The 18,276-nt window shown below is 40.5% G+C and overlaps 1 protein-coding gene across 2 annotated transcripts in view; it reads left to right on the forward strand.

Annotated features, from left to right (window-relative positions):
• LOC142851655 (zinc finger protein OBI1-like) overlaps positions 1–15,300 on the forward strand; it is a 30,326-nt gene extending 15,026 nt beyond the window's left edge. Inside the window, exons 3-4 of one of the 2 annotated variants that reach the window (XM_075975555.1) lie at positions 5,720–5,812; positions 11,607–15,300. In XM_075975555.1, coding sequence (XP_075831670.1) covers positions 5,720–5,812; positions 11,607–13,423 — 1,910 coding nt within the window. In that variant the 3' untranslated portion in view covers positions 13,424–15,300. The remainder of the gene's footprint in view (positions 1–5,719; positions 5,813–11,606) is intronic. The other variant, XM_075975564.1, reaches the window with a different exon arrangement.
• Positions 15,301–18,276: the final 2,976 nt, after the last annotated feature.

Raw genomic sequence — 18,276 nt, forward strand, 5'->3', positions numbered from 1 at the left:
TAACCATCACCTCCCCTACACCTTTCCCATATACTGTAACCACTCATTACTTCTTTGAGTTCAACTTAAGTGTTCAACTACAAGAACTTGCATCATTGTCCATTTGGTTTTTGTTTCTTTCCTTATTTCTTTCTTAGTTTTTATTTTTATTTATTTTTTGCTGCCCAAGTTTGACTTTTATTTTTTCTTTATCTTTTTGTTTATATTTTTTTTAGTTGTTAAAAAAACTTAGTTTTTATTTTTGTCTTTTTTTTTTACCCAATATATTTCACTTACATATTGTGCCTTTTCTGGAGAGACATAGAAGGAACTCTGCCCACCCCAAATAATAAGGAGCTGACAGAAGTGTCTATCAATTCTCCTTTGCTGGAGCTCCAAAGCTAGCTTATTAAGAGCATGCGCAATTAGGCGGGAGGGAGCCATTACTGGAATTTCATGACCATCTTAAGAGGGAATGTTAATTTCCCATTACTATTATAGACCAGTGGTTCTCAACCTTTCTAACGCTGTGACTCTTTAATACAATACAGTTCCTCACATTGTATTGACCCCCCAACCATAAAACTATTTTTATTTCTACTTCATAATTGTAATTTTGTTACTGTTATGAATCATAACGTAAATATCTGATATGCAGGATGGTCTGAGGCAACCTCTATGAAAGGGTCATTCGACCACAGAGGGTCACAAGGCACAGATTGAGAACCTCTGTCGTAGACCTAGATGTTTGCTGTACTCAATTCTGTTGTCATGACTGTGCCAGTGTCTCCTGTAGGCTGCAGCTGCTCTACTTCAAGATAGTGGTGACTGATCACAAGGAACTAGCCCTACTGTTGGGACTAATTGAGTCCTGGCCTTCAGCTGCTCTTCCCTGTCTAGAGCCTTCTAATTGAAGTGACTAAAAGCTGTGCTTTGCCTAGAGGATCAGAGGATGGGATTTTCACCTGTTGGCCATTGACTGCAGTGTATTTAAGCCTCCATGGTGCTATTACAGAGGGGCTTTTGGTACCACTGTTGGAAGGTCTGTGTGTCAGTCTGTATCTGCGTGTGTATTCTCAACCTCCAGCCCCTAGCCCGAAGTTCACGAACTGGGTTCTAGTGCATAGAGCGCATACAGGGGCCGTGGTGTGCGTGGCACTCTACTAAAGCTGTAACACACTCCCTGCCATGTCACTAGGACAGAATTTTCATTTATTTTGATAAAAAATGTTCCATTTATATATATACTAGTTTTTACTCTTTCTCTGTTGATGGACACCTTTTTTCCTTTGTGGATAGCACTGTAGTGAGCACAAGACCAAAGGTTTTAAACCAGGTGTGAACCACCTTTCATTACATGCCTGAAAGCCTAGCACTTGGGAGGTGGAGGCAGAAGGATCAGAAGTTCAAAATTATTTTTATCTATATGGTGTGTTCAAGGCCAAACTAGGCTATAGGAGACTATTCCAGAAATGGATCAGTGGTTAAGAGCACTTGCTGCTCTTGCGGAGGACCTGAGCTCGGTTCCCAGCATGTACATCTGGTGGCTCACATCCAGCTGTAGCTCCAACTTTGGAGAATCCAACACCCCTTTCTGTCCTCCGTAGGTACTTATACTCACATGTACACATCCTCACACAGACACACACAAGTCCATACAATTTTTTAAATAAAAATAAATCATTTTAAAAAGTAAAATATGAAATCAATAACAAAAATGCATGTTTTTAGTACTTCAGTAACATATCCATGGGACATATGTGCAAACAGTCCATGTAGAAGTCTGGTTCTAAACTCTGAGGACCTTTGTACTGGTTTTATGGTGACTGTACCAATTTATCTGCCCATCATCAGTCTGTGGGACCTGCCAGCACTTGTGAATCTTTTCCTTGGGTAGCATTCTAGCTTCAGTGTGCAGATAACCCTTGTGGTTGTCCTAGGCATTCTCCGATGGTGTTGAACATTCCTCGGGCTGTTTGGGTGTCCTGATAGAGAAGCATCAGTTCACATCGTTGTCCTATAGGCATCTGAAGTATCCATATATTCTAAAAGTTAGTGTGTTGATAGGTTGTTGGCCTATATTTTCTTTTCTGTGTGAGTCTTTTTTTAAATTTTTTTTTAAAAAAAAAACCAAACTAGCTCTTTTTACTTTAAATACCAATCCAAGTTCCCACTCCCTCTCCTCCTCCCATGCCCTCCATTTACACCCTCCACTCCCCATCCACTCCTCAGAGAGGGTAAGGCACATTGCACTGGGGAAGGTCCAAGGCCCTCCCTACTATATCTAGACTGAGCAAGGTATCCATCCAAAGAAAATAGATTCCCAAAAAGCCAGATACAAGCAGTACTTTCTTATTCTGTATGTTGACTTGACTTTGGTAGCTTGCCTTTTTTTTAAAAAAATGAATTTTTATATCATATTGTTTTTATATTATTATTATATTATATATTTTATTAATTATTCTATTTTTAATAGCTAATGATTTTTTGCTTGTATCAGCTTATTTTTGGAATTATGTCAAAAAGGACATTTTGCCTACACTATTGTACTAAAGAGTTTCACATGGATAGCATAAGTTCATAGCTTCAGGCCTTACATCCTTTCTTTGATCATTTTCATTTGATTTCTGTATGTGGTGAGATAGGGGAATGGAATGCCTTTTCTCAATGTGACTTATTAATGAGTATTCCTGAGTGGTAGTACATGAAAGCTGTTTTGAAAATCAGTTGGCTAAACATATTATATTTCTGTCACCCAGAAAACAAAAATGCTTGACACAAGCATCTTGAAAGAAACAGAATTCTTTTGGCTTACATTTTTCAGATGTTTCAGTCAGTGATTATTTGGGTGTGTGTCTTCTTAAACATTTTTCTCTATTTTGGCATTTCAATGTATATCCTGGTTAGTAAATTATAAAATTATTTTAATTTTTAAAAATAATTTATAATGTCTGGAGAGATGACTCTATGGTTAAGAGCATCTTTTGTTCTTCCAAGGTCAATTCTCAGCACCCACATCAGGTGGTTCACAACTGCCTGTAATTCCCCCTGAGATCAGGCATCCAACTCCTTCCTCTGGCTTCCACCATCACCCACACGCACAGCATACAGAGACATAAAAAACAATAAATACTAAAAATATTTTATAGCTATTATGAATTGAATTGCATTCTGAATTTATTTCTCAGAAATTCCTTTACCAATAAGCATGCAATTTCAGATTTGAGTGTTTTTACTTAGTGTTTTGTTCCTAAAGGGAAGTGATTCAACAATTCTAGCAGTTGTTATTTTTACTTCTGTTTGTTTGTTTGTCTTCTATATAAAAATCATTTAACCTACAAAAAGGACATTTATGACATTGTCCTTTGTTAACTCCTTTTATTTCTTTCCCTTACTCTACTGTTATGTCTATAATTGCTTTACTTATATTGAAGAAGAAGGTTAAAAGAGTACAACCTTGTCTTGTATGAGAGCTTAGAGGAAATAATGTCTGTTTTTTTTCATTCATTAACCTGTAGACTGTGGGTCTGTTCTATATAAATCCTATCATATAGAGGTATCAATCTTCTGCCTCTATTTGACTCAAATTATTGAGTTTTGTGAAGATAGTAGGTTGAATTTTCTCACTGCATTTTTATGCAGGAATGTTGGTGTTCATGTGACTTTATATTCTTCATTCTGTTGGTATGGTGGTTTACACTTATAACTTCCTATAACATGAAAGTTGTATCCCTGGAACAAGTTACAGAGAATCACAGGTTAGGGGTTGGAAAAATGGATAAATGGTTAAAAAGCACTTGTTGCTCTTGCAGAGGACCCAGGCTCAATTTCCAGCACATACAGAGTGGCTCATAACCATCCATACCTCTAATGCCAAGGGATCCAGTGTCCTCTTCTGATCTCCAAGGGTACAAGACATGCACACAATACACAAACATTCATGCAGGCAAAACACTCATAAGATAAGTTTTAAAAAAGTAGAATCATTGTTTAGTGTATTTTTATATTCCATTCCACTTGATTTGCTGACTTGCCGAGAACTTAGGTCTTTTTGTCTGTAGTTTGTTTGCTGTGTCCACACCAACTTTTGAAATCATTGTAGTGCTGATCTGTAAGGTTACAGCTACAGTGGTCGAGACTTGTCTTCATTACTTTTCTGTTGCTGGGAGGAATCTTCATGGTCAAGGCAACTTATAAACCAAATCTTTAATTTGCTTATTTATAGTTTCCAGGGGTGAGTCTGTGACCATAAAGGCAGGGAGCATAGCAGCACATAGGCAGGTTTGATAGAGCAGTGGCTGAGACATTGCTTCTTAGCCACAAGTTGAAAAAAAGAAAGAAAGAAGAAAGAAAGAAAGAAAGAAAGAAAGAAAGAAAGAAAGAAAGAAAAAGAGAGACTGAGACTTGTGTGGGTTTTAGAAACCTCAAAGTCCACCCCTAGTGACACACCTCCTCTAACAAGGCACACCTCCTAATCCCTCCCAAACAGTTCCACCAACTGGGAACCAAGTATTCAAATATGTGAGCCTATGGGGCGATTCTCATTCAAACTGACATATTCCTCTAATGGCTTTTGTTTTAAAAGTAACTATAGGCTTTTCTCAAGTATATTCTAGAATTTTCTTTGTCATGGAGTTTTGTCAGTTTGACTCTAATATGACTCAAAATTATTATTAGTCCATTCTGGTAGGGGGTCTTTAGCATCCTCCTATATCTGAACATAAACATCCTCTCGACATTAAATCCTTAAATTCAATCTGTGTGTTGATCCCCCCTCCTTTTTTTGGAACACAGTGATGAAATGCTTGCTTTCTCCAGAGTACTGCATGTCCATCAATAGCTTTGCTGGTTTTTTTTATATTTCTTTCAGTTTAGTAAGCCTGCCTGGGTTATTCCTAAGTTCCCTGAAATTTGTTCTCCTAACTAATGAGCTCTGTGATTTCATCTGTCAGCTTTTATGATTTCATGAATTGAGGCCTTTACTTCCAAAACTTTTGGCTGGTTCTTTTTTGTGATCAATCTCTACTTTTTCCATTTCTCTTAAAGATCAGGAGTCATTGTACCAGGTGGTTTTGTATGTCAACTTTACACAAGCTGTAGAGTCATCAGAGAAAGGAGCCTCAGCCGAGAAAATGCCTTCTTGATATCCACCTGTAAGGCATTTTCTGATTTAGTGATCAATGGGGGAGGGCCTAGCCCACGGTGGGTGGTGCCATCCCTGAGCTTCTGGTCCTGGGTTCTATAAGGTAGTCTGAACCAGCCATGGAAAGCAAGCCAATAAGCAACTCTCCTCCATGGCCTCTGCATCAGTTCCTGCTGCCAGGTTCCTGTCCTGTTTGAGTTCCTGTCCTGACTACCTTCAGTGATGAACAGCAATGCTGAAGTGTGAACCAAATAAACCCTTTCCTCCCCAACTTGCTTATTGGTCATGATGTTTCATTGCAGGAATAGAAACCCTAAGACAGGTATTCCATTCCAGTGTCTGGGTTTTTGTTATTGTTGTTGTTGTTGTTTTTCTTCACTTTTTCTGTTTCTTCCAAGTTTTTCTACATCATTATATTGGGTTATGTATCATACAATGTAACTCCCCATAAGGTGATATTCCAGTGAGTGAAGACTGCAGTACAAACCTACTCTAACACAAGTTCCGATCATTTTGGCAAAGATCCGCAAATGAGACTGTTGTTTTTTGTTCATAAACCTGACTTGGCATTAAGCTTTTATTATTTCTCATTTACAGGGCACTGTTTAGCCAAACCTGAGTTGATCTCCAAGTTGGAACAAGGATTGGTGCCGTGGAGTGGTGCCGAAGTCACAGAGCAGTGCCTACCAGGTGAGTCAGCAAGAAATGCGCTCTTCAGCTGTTGGTCATATTGAGATGTTTCATCAGCTTATATCAAAGCCAGACCGAAGGGGAGTGAGCTCTTGAATCAGACACTTATTTTATACAATTTCCAAATGAGGGTCCATATGTTAAACCATTTCCCTGTATGTATTGGTTGAGTTGGGTTTGGTTGTTGTTGAAGTATCCTTGTATCTGCTCAAACTCACTACTGCTGTGTGGAATTTCTCATACAATTTTTTGGTTAAATACTTTTCCTATTTTTTTATTTATTTTTTGAAGGATCAAAACCAAAGCTTATGCATTCTAGGAAAACACTCTATCAATTGAGCTCCAGCCCTTCCTCCACCACTCACTCACCCTTTTCTCCTTTCCAGAGACTAATTTCTATTTGGCATTTGTTGACATGTTGGGTTTTATTTCAGTTCTTGCTCTTTGATTAGCTTAAGGATTGTTGTCTTTGTATTTGCTTGAATAGCAATGTATCATGAGAAGGAAAAGTCAAAGAATGATAGAAGAGTCACAAAAGATTTAAAAAAAATAGAGGAGAGGAAAAAACATGAGATTCTCTTTTAGGAAAGGCTTCAAGTGAACTAGCCTCCAGTGAATTACTTACTTACAAACTAAACACTGGATCATGCCTGAGCTGGCTAGTGTTTTTGTCATCAACATAGGCCAGGGTCATCTGAGAAGAGAGAACTTCAAATGAGAAAATGATTCCATCAGTTTGGCCGGTAGGCAAGCCTGTGGGTCATTTTCTTGAATAATTTGATTGATGTAAGGAGAGCTCCGCCTACTGTGTGGGTGCCACTCCTGTGCAGCTGGTCCTGGGTGCTATGATAAAGCCGGTTGAGCAAGCCATGGGGAGCAAGCCAGTAATCAGTGCTCCTCCGTGGTCTCTGCTTCAGTTCCTGCCTCCTGGTCCCTGCCTTGATTTCCTGCCCTGGCTTCCTTCAGTGGTGGAATGAGCAAGATGTTTAAAACAAATAAACCCTTTCCTCCCCAAGTTGCTTTTGTTCATCATGTTTTATCACAGCAACCAAAACCAGCAATCTTAGTTTGTGTAGACACACAAACGTAAATAAACAGTGGCCTACAGGAAGATTTAATGTTGCAGTTACTGTTGTAGTTGCCTGTGGAAATTTTAAGAAAACAAGAATAATTAATCAGAGGCTCAGGAGTAAAGTGGCAGTTAGGTTTTGCTGACTTAGGAATAGGAGACCAGCATGTAACAAAGGAGAGAACATATTCTGAGGACAGAGTGTGAACCATGTGATTAAGAAGATATTGTGAGTATAGCTGAAAGACAGGAAGCAGAAAGGCAATGCAGAGAAGAATAGGAGCCACTTAAGTTCAACCTCATCTCTTCAGAGAGAGGGGAACCAAAAGCCACCCCCAGCCTGGAGAGTGCAAGGAACCCCAAATCCAGCACACTCATATTCCTCCACTCTGGAGTTCTGTAAACATCCCATCCAGTGCTTGCAATGGTTTTTTCTAACTTTCTGCACTGCAGATTATTATGCAGAAGTCTTTGCATTTCTGTGCATTCCTGGGAGTACCATAAAAAGCTGCTGTTCTTGGGGTCTGAAAGTTGGAAATGACTACAAAATAAAGGAAGCGCTGGGCACACTTGCCAAGTTTCTATGCAGGAAATGACCACTTTCGAGTTGATGAGCAGGGTTAGGTGCAGAATCACTGAGAAGCATAAACCAGGTAAAATCAAGGGTAGAGGGTGTCTGCTGGTCACGCTCTCTCGGTGAGGTATGAGCCTGTACTGAGTGGTTTTGTGTCAATTTGTCACATGCTAGAGTCATCAGAGAAGAAGGAGCCTCAGTTGAGGAAATGGCTCCATGAGATCCATCTGTAAGGCATTTTCTCAATTAGAGGTCAGTGAGGGAGGCCCAAAGCACTGTGGATAGTGCCATCCCTGGGCTGTTGGTCCTGGGTTTTGAAAGAAGGCAGGCAGGCTGAGCAAGCTGTGAGGAGCAAACTAGTAAGCAGCTCCCTTCCATGGCCTCTGCATCAGCTCCTGCCTCCAGGATCCTGCCTCGCTTGGGTCTTCCTGCAGTGATGAACAATGCTGTGAAAATGTCACCCAAATAAACCCTTTCTTCCCTAACTGGCTTTTTGGTCATGGTGTTTCATTGCAGCTATAGAAATCCTAACTAAGACAGAGCTCCAGTTTCTTCTGGGTTTCTGCAGAGAATAACAGCAAGACTAATAAGCATTGTCAGCAGCCTGCTTCCTCAGTCTAAAACGTCAATCAGACTCAAGTAGGCATCACCTTCCCTCCATGCACAAACTAGTCTCTGGAGCAAGCAGAATGTTGCTTGGCACACACACACACCCAAGTTGGATGAGGTTAGCAGTGGCTCTTTTCTGCAAACAGAAAAGTTTTTAAATGAAAAGCCACCCTGTCATAACATAACCTTGATGGGCTCAGCCCCCTGCCAGCACCTAATACCAACTGATGATGTGATAAAGACTCCAGGCACAACCTCAGTATCCACCCCTTGCTGCTAGAGGCAGTGTTAGAACAGACGGAAACCTTCACCAAACTGGGCGGTGGTCCACACCTTTAATCCCAGCACTCTGGAGACAGAGGCGTGCAGATCTCTGTGAGTTCAAGGCCAACCTTGTCTGCAAGTGCTAGTTCCAGGACAGGCTCTGAAGTCACACAGAAAAACCTTGTTTTGAAAGGAGGAGGAGGAGGAGGAGGAGGAGGAGGAGGAGGAGGAGGAGGAGGAGGAGGAGGAGGAGGAGGAGGAGGAGGAGGATAATCTTTATTAGTTCCTTCTCTGAATTGTTTTCTTTTTGTTGAGTTATTAGTATTACTGTTCACTTTCATTTTTTAAATTTTATTTCATTTTTACTCCTCCTTGTACCTGTCTCTCCTTTTATGTGTTTTTTATTACTTTGTATGAAATTATTTTGTCTTACATGATCTCTTCTTCCACACACTTTTTTGGGTGGTGGGAAGACAACATTTTATTTTTAAGGCAGGATCTCTCTATTATGTACCTGTGGCTCTCCTAGACTCGCTATATAGATCAGGCTGGCCTTGAACTCACAAAGATGCATCTGCCTCTGCCTCCTGGGTGCTGGTATTAAAGATATGCACCACCATGCCTGGCCTTTTTCTGTCTTTAATTTAACCTCAGTTCTCTCTTTTATTTTTCTCTCCCTCCTTCCTTTAGCTCATTTTTTTTATTATTTGTTGACTTTTGTTTTTCAGCTCACAGTCTATTTACCACAGTTTATTGCCTGTCGCTACCACAGGCACTGGCAGGGCTGGCAATTGTCCATATTTATCATGTCTGTATCCAGTTTGTTTGGGTGGTGCTGTTCAGTTTGTGTGTGATCTCCCTAATTGGATTTGCAAGAATCTTACTGTGGATGTTTGCATCTGCGATAATCATGAAAACTGCCCTATGATTTTCTTGTATCCTTCCCAGATTTGGGTATCAGGACAGTGTCAGTGTCTTTAGTTGGGTGTGGTGTTCCTCTCCTTCATGGAACAGCGTGAGGACAGCGCTGTCAGCTCGTCTTTAAAGGTTTTGGAGAACGCAGCAGGGAATCCATCTGATTCCAAACTTTTCTTGATTGGACTTTCACTACTGTTTTGGTTAAAAAAAAATACTAACATTTATGGGCTTTTGACCAGGCTTATTTTACCAGGCATAAAATACTTCTGTAATGTAAGCCTCATATACAGGCAAAATAGTTGTTGGCAATCCCCTTACCTATCACTGCTGGTGTTGTACCTGGGGCACATCTCCCCAGTCAGGTCAGTATTGGAACATGCAGGGTCTAGCAATGAGCAAAACCTCTGATACCTTTCCTCCCCAAGCAGAGTAGCACATTCTGGCACTGTATAGCTGTAGCAGGAAGCCATTTACTCTGTTTTTAGTGTTTTAACTATGGTATGTTGTGGAGAGTTTCTTATTTTATTTTATTTTTGTATTGTTTTATAAATAATACCATTCAAAATTTCCACTTCCTCCTTTCCTCCCATTTCCCTCCCACTCCTCCACTCCCTCTCCCCACTCCCCCTCCAGCCCTAAGAAAGGACAGAGTACCCTGCCCTGTGAGAAGTCCAAGGCCCTCCCCACTCCATCCAGGCCTAGGAAGCTGTGCATCCAAACAGACTAGGATCCCAAAAAGCCAGTACATGCAGTAGAGACAAATCCCAGTGCCATTATCATTGGCTTCTCAGTCTGCCCCAACTGTCAGCCACATTCAGAGAGTCCAGTTTGATCCCAGTCCAGCTGGCTTTTCTCTCTCTGTTTACTTGCTGTTCTGTAGGTGTTCTGTACCTGGAGAGGTGTATCTTTTTCTTGCTTTGAGGACATTTTTTATGATTTTATATTTATACTTTTGGTGTGGTATTCTTTTTTTATGCCCAATAATTCAGAAGTTAGGCATTGTTATGGTGTTGCAAAGCACTCCCCTGTTCTGTTCATTTTTTAAAAATTTATCATTGATATTTATTGGGTAATCCAATTCCTCTCCCTCAAACTGTTTTCCACATGATCCATTGTATTGATGAGGCTTTCCACCAAAGTTTTTGTTTTACTTAATGAGTTTTTTTTTAATTTCTAGCATTTGATAAAGTTTGGATTTTCCTCAGAAATTCTGTCTCTCTGTTGAATTCTTTTTTCGTGTCTTAGATTGACTTTCTCATTTCATTCAGCTCTATTTTTATTTTCTTGCAATATATTCTTACCTTCTTTGAGTTGTTTGAACATAGCTACTATCACTCTTTTGAATTATTGTCTTGGAATTTTTCCAGGTCATTCCACTGGGTGGTGACTATGGGGTTAGTAACTGGGAGAGTGCAAGCTGTCATGATTTTCAAGTTATGTTCATTTCTGGGCAGGGACTTGCATCTGAAGGAATGCATTTTTGAGTCTTTCTTTATGCTCAAATCCCTTTATTTTTCACTGGGAGGTATGTGAACTGCTCAAGAGAGGACTAGTTTGTAAGAGGGTTGGGACCTTATTTGCCCTGTGGCTTAGTACTGAGGGCTGCAGGGTCTGTCCTTAGTAGTCTTTTAAGAGTCTTCTACTATCTATGCTAACCGTCATCCAGTGATCACCATACCTCTTGCTGGTCCTCTCTACCACAGCCTTCTGGCATCTCTCCATACCTAAATGCTAAGCTCTGATCAGCTGGTATGGATTGGGAGAACAAGAGCCTAGGGAAGCTAGTTATAGAGTCAGAAGGCCTATGGGGTGAGGAGAATGGTTCTCCCTAGTAACTATAAGAAATGAGATCTTAGAGGAGCCTGGAATCTTGTAGAAATAGACGGCCTACTGAGGGCTTGGGGTGCAGTATCTCAGAGAGGAAGGTTAGTGTAGCAGCCATCAAAGGGGAGTGGAGTCAGTTGCCTGGCAGCACAAGAAGTGAGATCTTATCACAGGTTTCCTATGGGGTGAAAAGACAAAGCCTACCTGGAGAAACAAAGAAGCAAGATTTCAGAGGCGCCTGATGACATATGGGGTATGAAAGTGTGACGTTTAACTCTCAGGTTTTTGTTTTAACATGTGGCAAATTTCACTCTTCTAGTTTAGAATATAGTCACATAACCATTACTACCATAATCAAGATATATTAAAAAGTTTATGCATCCCCAGATACAATTTTAGTAAACGTGACATTATGTAATTTCTCAGATCAGTAGTCAAATTTATGTAAATAGCTGTGAATGTCAAATGCAACTTTTTAATATTGTTCTTAAGAGCATGTATCACTTATTAAATGATCATTTTATTACCATTTTTAGATGTCCATAAATGGAGTGCCCTGACTGAAACAAGACAGCAAGCTCAAGAGAAGTATTTGGGTCAACTTGAAATCACCAAGAGAAATACACCAAATGAAGATATGGCTGAAGTAGAAAAACTATTCCATGCAGACTCCAACTGCATTTCAAGTGTGAACATGAAAAATGAAGTCGATTATAGAATGTTCCATCAGGAGCTTGTTAATCCATGGCAAGATGTGTCTTTGCCTAGTGAGCCTTCTCAGAGGCAGGGAACAGAAGTAACTCATGATTTGAAAGAAACATGGGACGTTCTCTCGTATCCTGACCATTCCATTCACCACAGCCAGGAGAAGTGTTCAGAGTGTCATTTTCAGTATTTTGGGCCAGATGATGCCTTCCACACAAAAGCAATATTAACACCTAAGAAGTCTGACGTTCAGGCAACCTGTAGGACGTTCGGTGACTGTGAGAAATCCTTGGATGAGGTAGCACATCCTGCCCAATTTATGACTCAGTTAAGAAAGAAAACTTTGGGATGGAATACAGATCATAAAATACACCCAAGCAAGACTGATCTCAGTAACCATGACAACATGCACATGGAAGAGAAAGGTTATAAATGCGATTATGAGAAACCCATGCTTAACGAATCAGACCTTAAGAAACATCAGGAAGCATATGCAGAGAAAGAGCCCCAGGAACACAAGGAAAACACCAAATTCTTCTGTCTGGATGCAGAACTGCAAACGGTTGATCAGAAAAGGCACACTGAGAAACAAATTTATGAAGGTAAAGTGTCTGAGAAAACCTTTTACCATGAGTCACATCACATCAACCATCAGGGAGCACACACTTGTGAGGAACCCTGTGAGTGTGAAGAATATAGGAAAACGATCTGTGATAAGTCAGCCCTCACCCAACATCAGAGACTTGACACAGATGACAAATCCTGTGAGTGCAGAGAATGCAGTCAGGCCTTCTACCCCAATTCTCTACTGTCTCAATATCAGAGAGCTCATACAGATGTACAGCAAAATGAATGCAAGGAATTAATGAAAATTTACTTCTATATATCAAGCCTCACTCAACACCACACTCCCAGTCTTAAGAAACCTTACGGATGCAACGACTGTATGAAAACTTTCTCCCATAAGTCTCAACTTACTCGCCATCAGAGAACTCATACAGGGGAGAAGCCCCATGAATGTAAAGAATGCAGGAAAGCTTTCTGCCACAAGTCACACCTTATCCGGCATCAGGGAATCCATGCACCTGAAAAACCCTACGAATGTAAAGAATGTAAGAAAGCTTTCTACCTGAAGGCTCAACTCACTCAACATCAGAGAACTCATACAGGGGAGAAGCCTTATGAGTGTAAAGAATGCCAGAAAGCTTTCTTCCGTAACTCACATCTCACTCAACATCAGAAAATCCATACAGGCGAGAAGCCACACAAATGTAAAGACTGTGGGAATGCTTTTGCCCGTAAGTCACACCTCACTCAACATCAGAAAACCCACACAGGTGAGAGGCCCTACGAGTGTAAAGAATGTGGGAAAACCTTTTCTCGTAAGTCACAAGTGATGCAACACGAGACAACTCATACCGGTGAGAAACCCTATGAATGTAAAGAATGCAGGAAAGCTTTCTATCTTAAAGCATATCTTACTCGACATCAGGTAATTCATAAACCTGAGAAGCCATTTGGATGTAAGAAATGTGGAAAGACTTTCTCACGTAAGTCATACCTCACACGCCATCAGAAGACACACAGAGCTGAGAAACCCAGTCTAGGTGAGAAATATAGGGATGCAAATTATGAAGAACTTTCTTAAACTAGTCAGAATTAACAGAGGACTTTACATAGGTGAGAAGCACCATGCATGTAGGAAAATGTGTTGCTATTACACCTTAGCCAACATCAGAAAACCCATGCCAGTAATAGACCCTATAAATGTAAAAGTATGAGAAAGGATTATACAGTAGTTATGCCTCACTCTCTGTCAGAGAGTGCATACAGGTGAGAAGCCATAGGAAATGGTAGGGGTGCTGTGCATAAGTTACACCTCACTATAAGTCAGTGAATTCAGGTAAGTGAGAAACCCTGTGCATATGAATATAAGGTTATAGTAAAGCTCTAACACAAAAAAGAGATGACATTCAAGCATAAATCCCACCAATGTAAACAATGCAGAAAAGCTTACCATCATAAAAAAATCTCACTGTCTGAAAACTTATAGCTGGGATGATGAATTTAATGAATTTAAATGATTCAAACATGAGAAATTTTTTGACAAGTGTCTCAGTGTCTGCCAGAAATCTCAACACAGGTGAAGAAAATGTACTAATCTAGGGAAGCTTACAGAGCCCTGGCAAGTAAGGAGTCCTGTGAGTGTAAATAATCGAGAGATGTTTGAAGGAGCACTTTTAATATCAGCTTCTCTGAGTGTTGATGCTTACATTCCACTTGTACTGAGACAAGGCTAGCCTGGACAACAGAGTAATGCACCATGTCCTTTTTAAAAGCTAGGTCTCTGTGTAAACCAGGCTGACTTGAAACTCATGGAGATCCACCTGCCTCTGCCTCCCAAGTGTTGGGATTAAAGGTGTGTCTCACCATGCCTGGCTTATAATAAAAATATTTTTTATAAAAATGTCCATTCAAATTGGATTGGATCCTCTCCTTATAGGAAATGGGAAACACGCCAGTTTCGAACCAATTGAAAGTATTCTCAAAAACGTTTTAGTGGGATTTGAAGTTCAGCTAGCATCAGATTACCATGAAGACAGACACACAGGATGAATATAGGGACTGTGCTGCTGTACCTCACTCACCTCGGCATCAGTGGTTCATGTTAGAAGCCTCCATACATCATGGTTGTGAAGTTCCACAAAGTCACATATCTACAGGCATTGCAAGGTCCATCTGAATGGCAAGGGTTGAAAAAGGCTGGCATGGGGCCCACTGCCAGAGTGTTTGTCATCTATTACCCATTCTTTCAAATTCATGCAAGTACCCTGCATTGTCAAATATGCTCAAATTAATTGCAGTCAATTGATAATTCTTTCTTTGGTCACATTCAGTAAAATAAATCTTAGTTTTTATTTTTAATTTGTTTATCTTTGTATGTATGTGTGTGCAGTGTGTGTATTTCTTGTGTGTGAATGTGGACGTGTATGTGCCACAGCATATGTCTGGAAGTCAGAGGACAACCTTGGATGTTAGACTTTGCCTCCCACTTTGATATGGGATTTGCAGACTAGCTGGCCTGCAAGCTTCTGGAGACCCTCCTATCTCCACCTCTAATCACCACGGGAGTATTGAGATTATGGATGTGGGCTACCGAATCCACCTTTACATGGGTTCTGGAATTCAAATTCAGGTCCTCATGGCAAGCACTTTACTTAAAGAATCATCTCCTCTAACCAAGTTTTTTATTTGTATGTTTTGTTTTGTTTGTTTCATATTTTAGCTGAGGGTTTGTATATAGCCAAGGCTGGTATGGGGAGTCGGGAATGAACAAGCGGTCTCCGACAACACAACGCTGTCTTCAAACTCCTACTATAACCCTGGATAATCTGAAAGTCCTTGTCCTCCTGCCTAGCCTCATATGTGTTTGGATTACATGCATCTAACACTTTTCTTGGAAAAAAATTGACTTAGTGCATAAAGAATTAAAGCCTATTTTGAAAGATGTCTCAGAAAGCTGTGGTAGAAAGTATCACTTCACACAACTTGATGTTGGTCTTCAAGTAGACTTGATAATCAGGGATTATGAGTCACAGTTTAAATTACAGAAAAGTGTGCTAGTTAAAAACCATGAATGATGCTCTTATTACACACATACTAGGCTATGTCTTGTTATCCTGGAGGCTGGTAGTTGACAGTAGAATCCCGGTAGACAGAGTCAAGCATGCCACTCAACAATGGACATTATATATACTATCCCGTATATGCCTCGAGAGAACTCACATTATTGTACAGATAATACATATACATCAAGTGTGACAAGTGTTATAAAGACCTCCCTCAGTGATAGGGTACATGCTTTTCTATGTATGTATCCTTAAGCAAAATCTTCAGTATATATAAATTAGATCAACAGATATGACAAAACATAGCTCACTGTCTAGAACATCATTCGTGATGGTGAGACCAAACCTAAAATTATTCAGAACTATACCAAGAATAGGGAATCCTGAACTGTATAAGAAAAGAAGTTGAGCATGAACCCATCATTACTCTGCTATCTGGTGTGGATGCAGTGTGACAAGATGTGTTGAGCTTCATCATGATGGACTGTATCTTGAACCATGAACTAAACAAACCCCTTCTTCATTAAATTGGTTTTGTCAGAGTATCATATCACAACAATAGGAAAAGAGTATTATTATAACAATATTGTTATATATTAAATTATATCTCAAGGTGTATGTTCAAGTCATTGTCTCTGACTAAGAGAACATGACCTTATTTGATGGCTAGAGATAACATATAGGATGACTAATCATCCCTTGTAAACAGAATCCATATACAGAGAGGAAAACACCATGCCATAGGAGAGCAATGGGGATGACAAAGCCCATTGTACCTGCAGCTTCCATGGAAAGACAAGTTTGTATCCTGTCTTACAGAATGCATGGCACAGTGAAAACTTAATTTTGAATTCCTGTGTTTCCAATCTGTGAGAGTATGTGACAACTCCCAAGGGAAAGGATATAATATATATTTCCAGATAGCATAGGAGACAATAGAAAACAAGTGCCAAACCCAGGAAATTGATTCTTTCTCTAGAAGTAAAAGTGATTTATGAAAGCTGTGGTTATTATATGCAGATATCACAGGTGTTCTGGAGTTATCACAATTGGCAAAGCCATTGGAACAGTTGAGACCAGTAATATGGTACACAAATCAAATTCTTAAAATTTTTTTGTGGGGTTTTGTACTTTAAGATAGAAGGGGGCCATACTCTGGGAATCCTGGGTATGGACCTGGCCAGTATCCAAGAACCTAGCCATTACCAAGTGGTGGTGGTGCGCACCATTAATCCCAGCCCTCGGGAGGCAGAGGCAGAGAGATCTCAGTTTGAGGCTAGCCTGATCTACAGAATGAGTTCCAGGAGAGCCTGAGTTCCATAGAGAAACAGTGTGTCAAAAAGAAAGGAAGGGAGGGAGGGAGAGAGGGAGGGAGGGAGGGAGGGAGGGAGGAAGGAAGGAAGGAAGGAAGGAAGGAAGGAAGGAAGGAAGGAAGGAAGGAAGGAGACAATAAAATGAGAGGGGAACTTTTAAGATTTTGTAGATGGAGCTTGCGGGCAGGCCTGCTTTTCATCCCGCCCGGCTCCCTGCAGGGCTAGCTGTACACCCAAAATAACAACACACAAATAGTATTCTTTTAAACACTGTCTGGCCCGTTAGTTCTAGCCTCTTCTTGGCTAACTGTTACATATTCGTTTAACCCATATAGTAATTTGTGTAGCACCACGAGGTGGTGACTTATACTAGGAAGATTCTAGCCTATGTCCATCTTGGGTGGGAGCTTCATTGCATCTGCCCTGGAGAGGAGCGGCATGGCGTCTGGCTCACTTCCCTTCTTCCCAGCATTCTGTTCTGTCTACTCCACCTACAGACCAAGCAGTTTTCTTTTTTGATTAACCAATGAAACAACGGATTGACAAATGACCTTCCTACATCAAGAGTTCCCTAATACCAGACTTACTTGTTGCTTAATAACTGGTATTTAAGAAGAATGTGACTTCAAATTCATGATAAAAATCTTGGGCGCACACCTTTAATCCCAGCACTTGGGAGGCAGAGGCAGGTGGATCTCTGTGAGTTCAAGGCCAAACCGGTCTACAAGAGCTAGTTCCAGGACAGGCACCAAAGCTACAGAGAAATCTTGCCCCCCCCCAAAAAAAAAACAAAAAAAAAACCCTTCTATATAACTGTTTTTTCCCGTTATTTCCCCATTACACTTTATAATTGGTCCAAATGCTGGTAGTGCTTGTACACTCTCACTGTTGGTCTCCCTGTGATCTTCAGGAGGTATCTAAGACTGCTTAGCATGAAACCTGGTATGGTAGTACATGTCCTTAATATCAGCATTTGGGAGGTGGAAGTAGGAAGATCAGAAGTTCAAGGTCATCCTCAGCTTCATAGAAACCTCAAGACCAGCACTGTCTACACAAGATCCTTATGTGATAGTCTTAATGTCAGCTTGATACAATCTAGAATCACTGGGGGAGAGAGGGCTGAGGATGACTTGAGAGACTGTCTTAGCTACATCAATTGTTGGAAGACCTGCCCACTATGGGTTACACCAATCCCTGTGCTTGGGAATTTTGGACTATAGACTTGTAGAGATGTGGCTAAGCACTAGCATGTACCCATTTTTTCCTTTCCCCCACTTTCTTATATAGATGTGATAGGGCCAACTTCCTCAAGAGTCTACCATATGATTTCCAGGCTATCATGGACTATAATATGGAACTGTGAACTCTCTCTTTAAGTTGATGTGGTTGGAATATTTTATCCCAGTGACAGAAAAGAGACTTAAGACAGCCTGTCTCAACGCAGAATCTCTAAAGACCAATACCAGCTCTCACTGATGCCCTCTTAATCCCTTACTCTTCCTATAGTGGTCATTTCCCTGCCTTGATCATACAAATCATTCATTTCTGTGCTTGAAAAC

Source organism: Microtus pennsylvanicus, chromosome 1 (assembly GCF_037038515.1).
Source record: "Microtus pennsylvanicus isolate mMicPen1 chromosome 1, mMicPen1.hap1, whole genome shotgun sequence".
NCBI classification, from domain to species: domain Eukaryota; kingdom Metazoa; phylum Chordata; class Mammalia; order Rodentia; family Cricetidae; genus Microtus; species Microtus pennsylvanicus.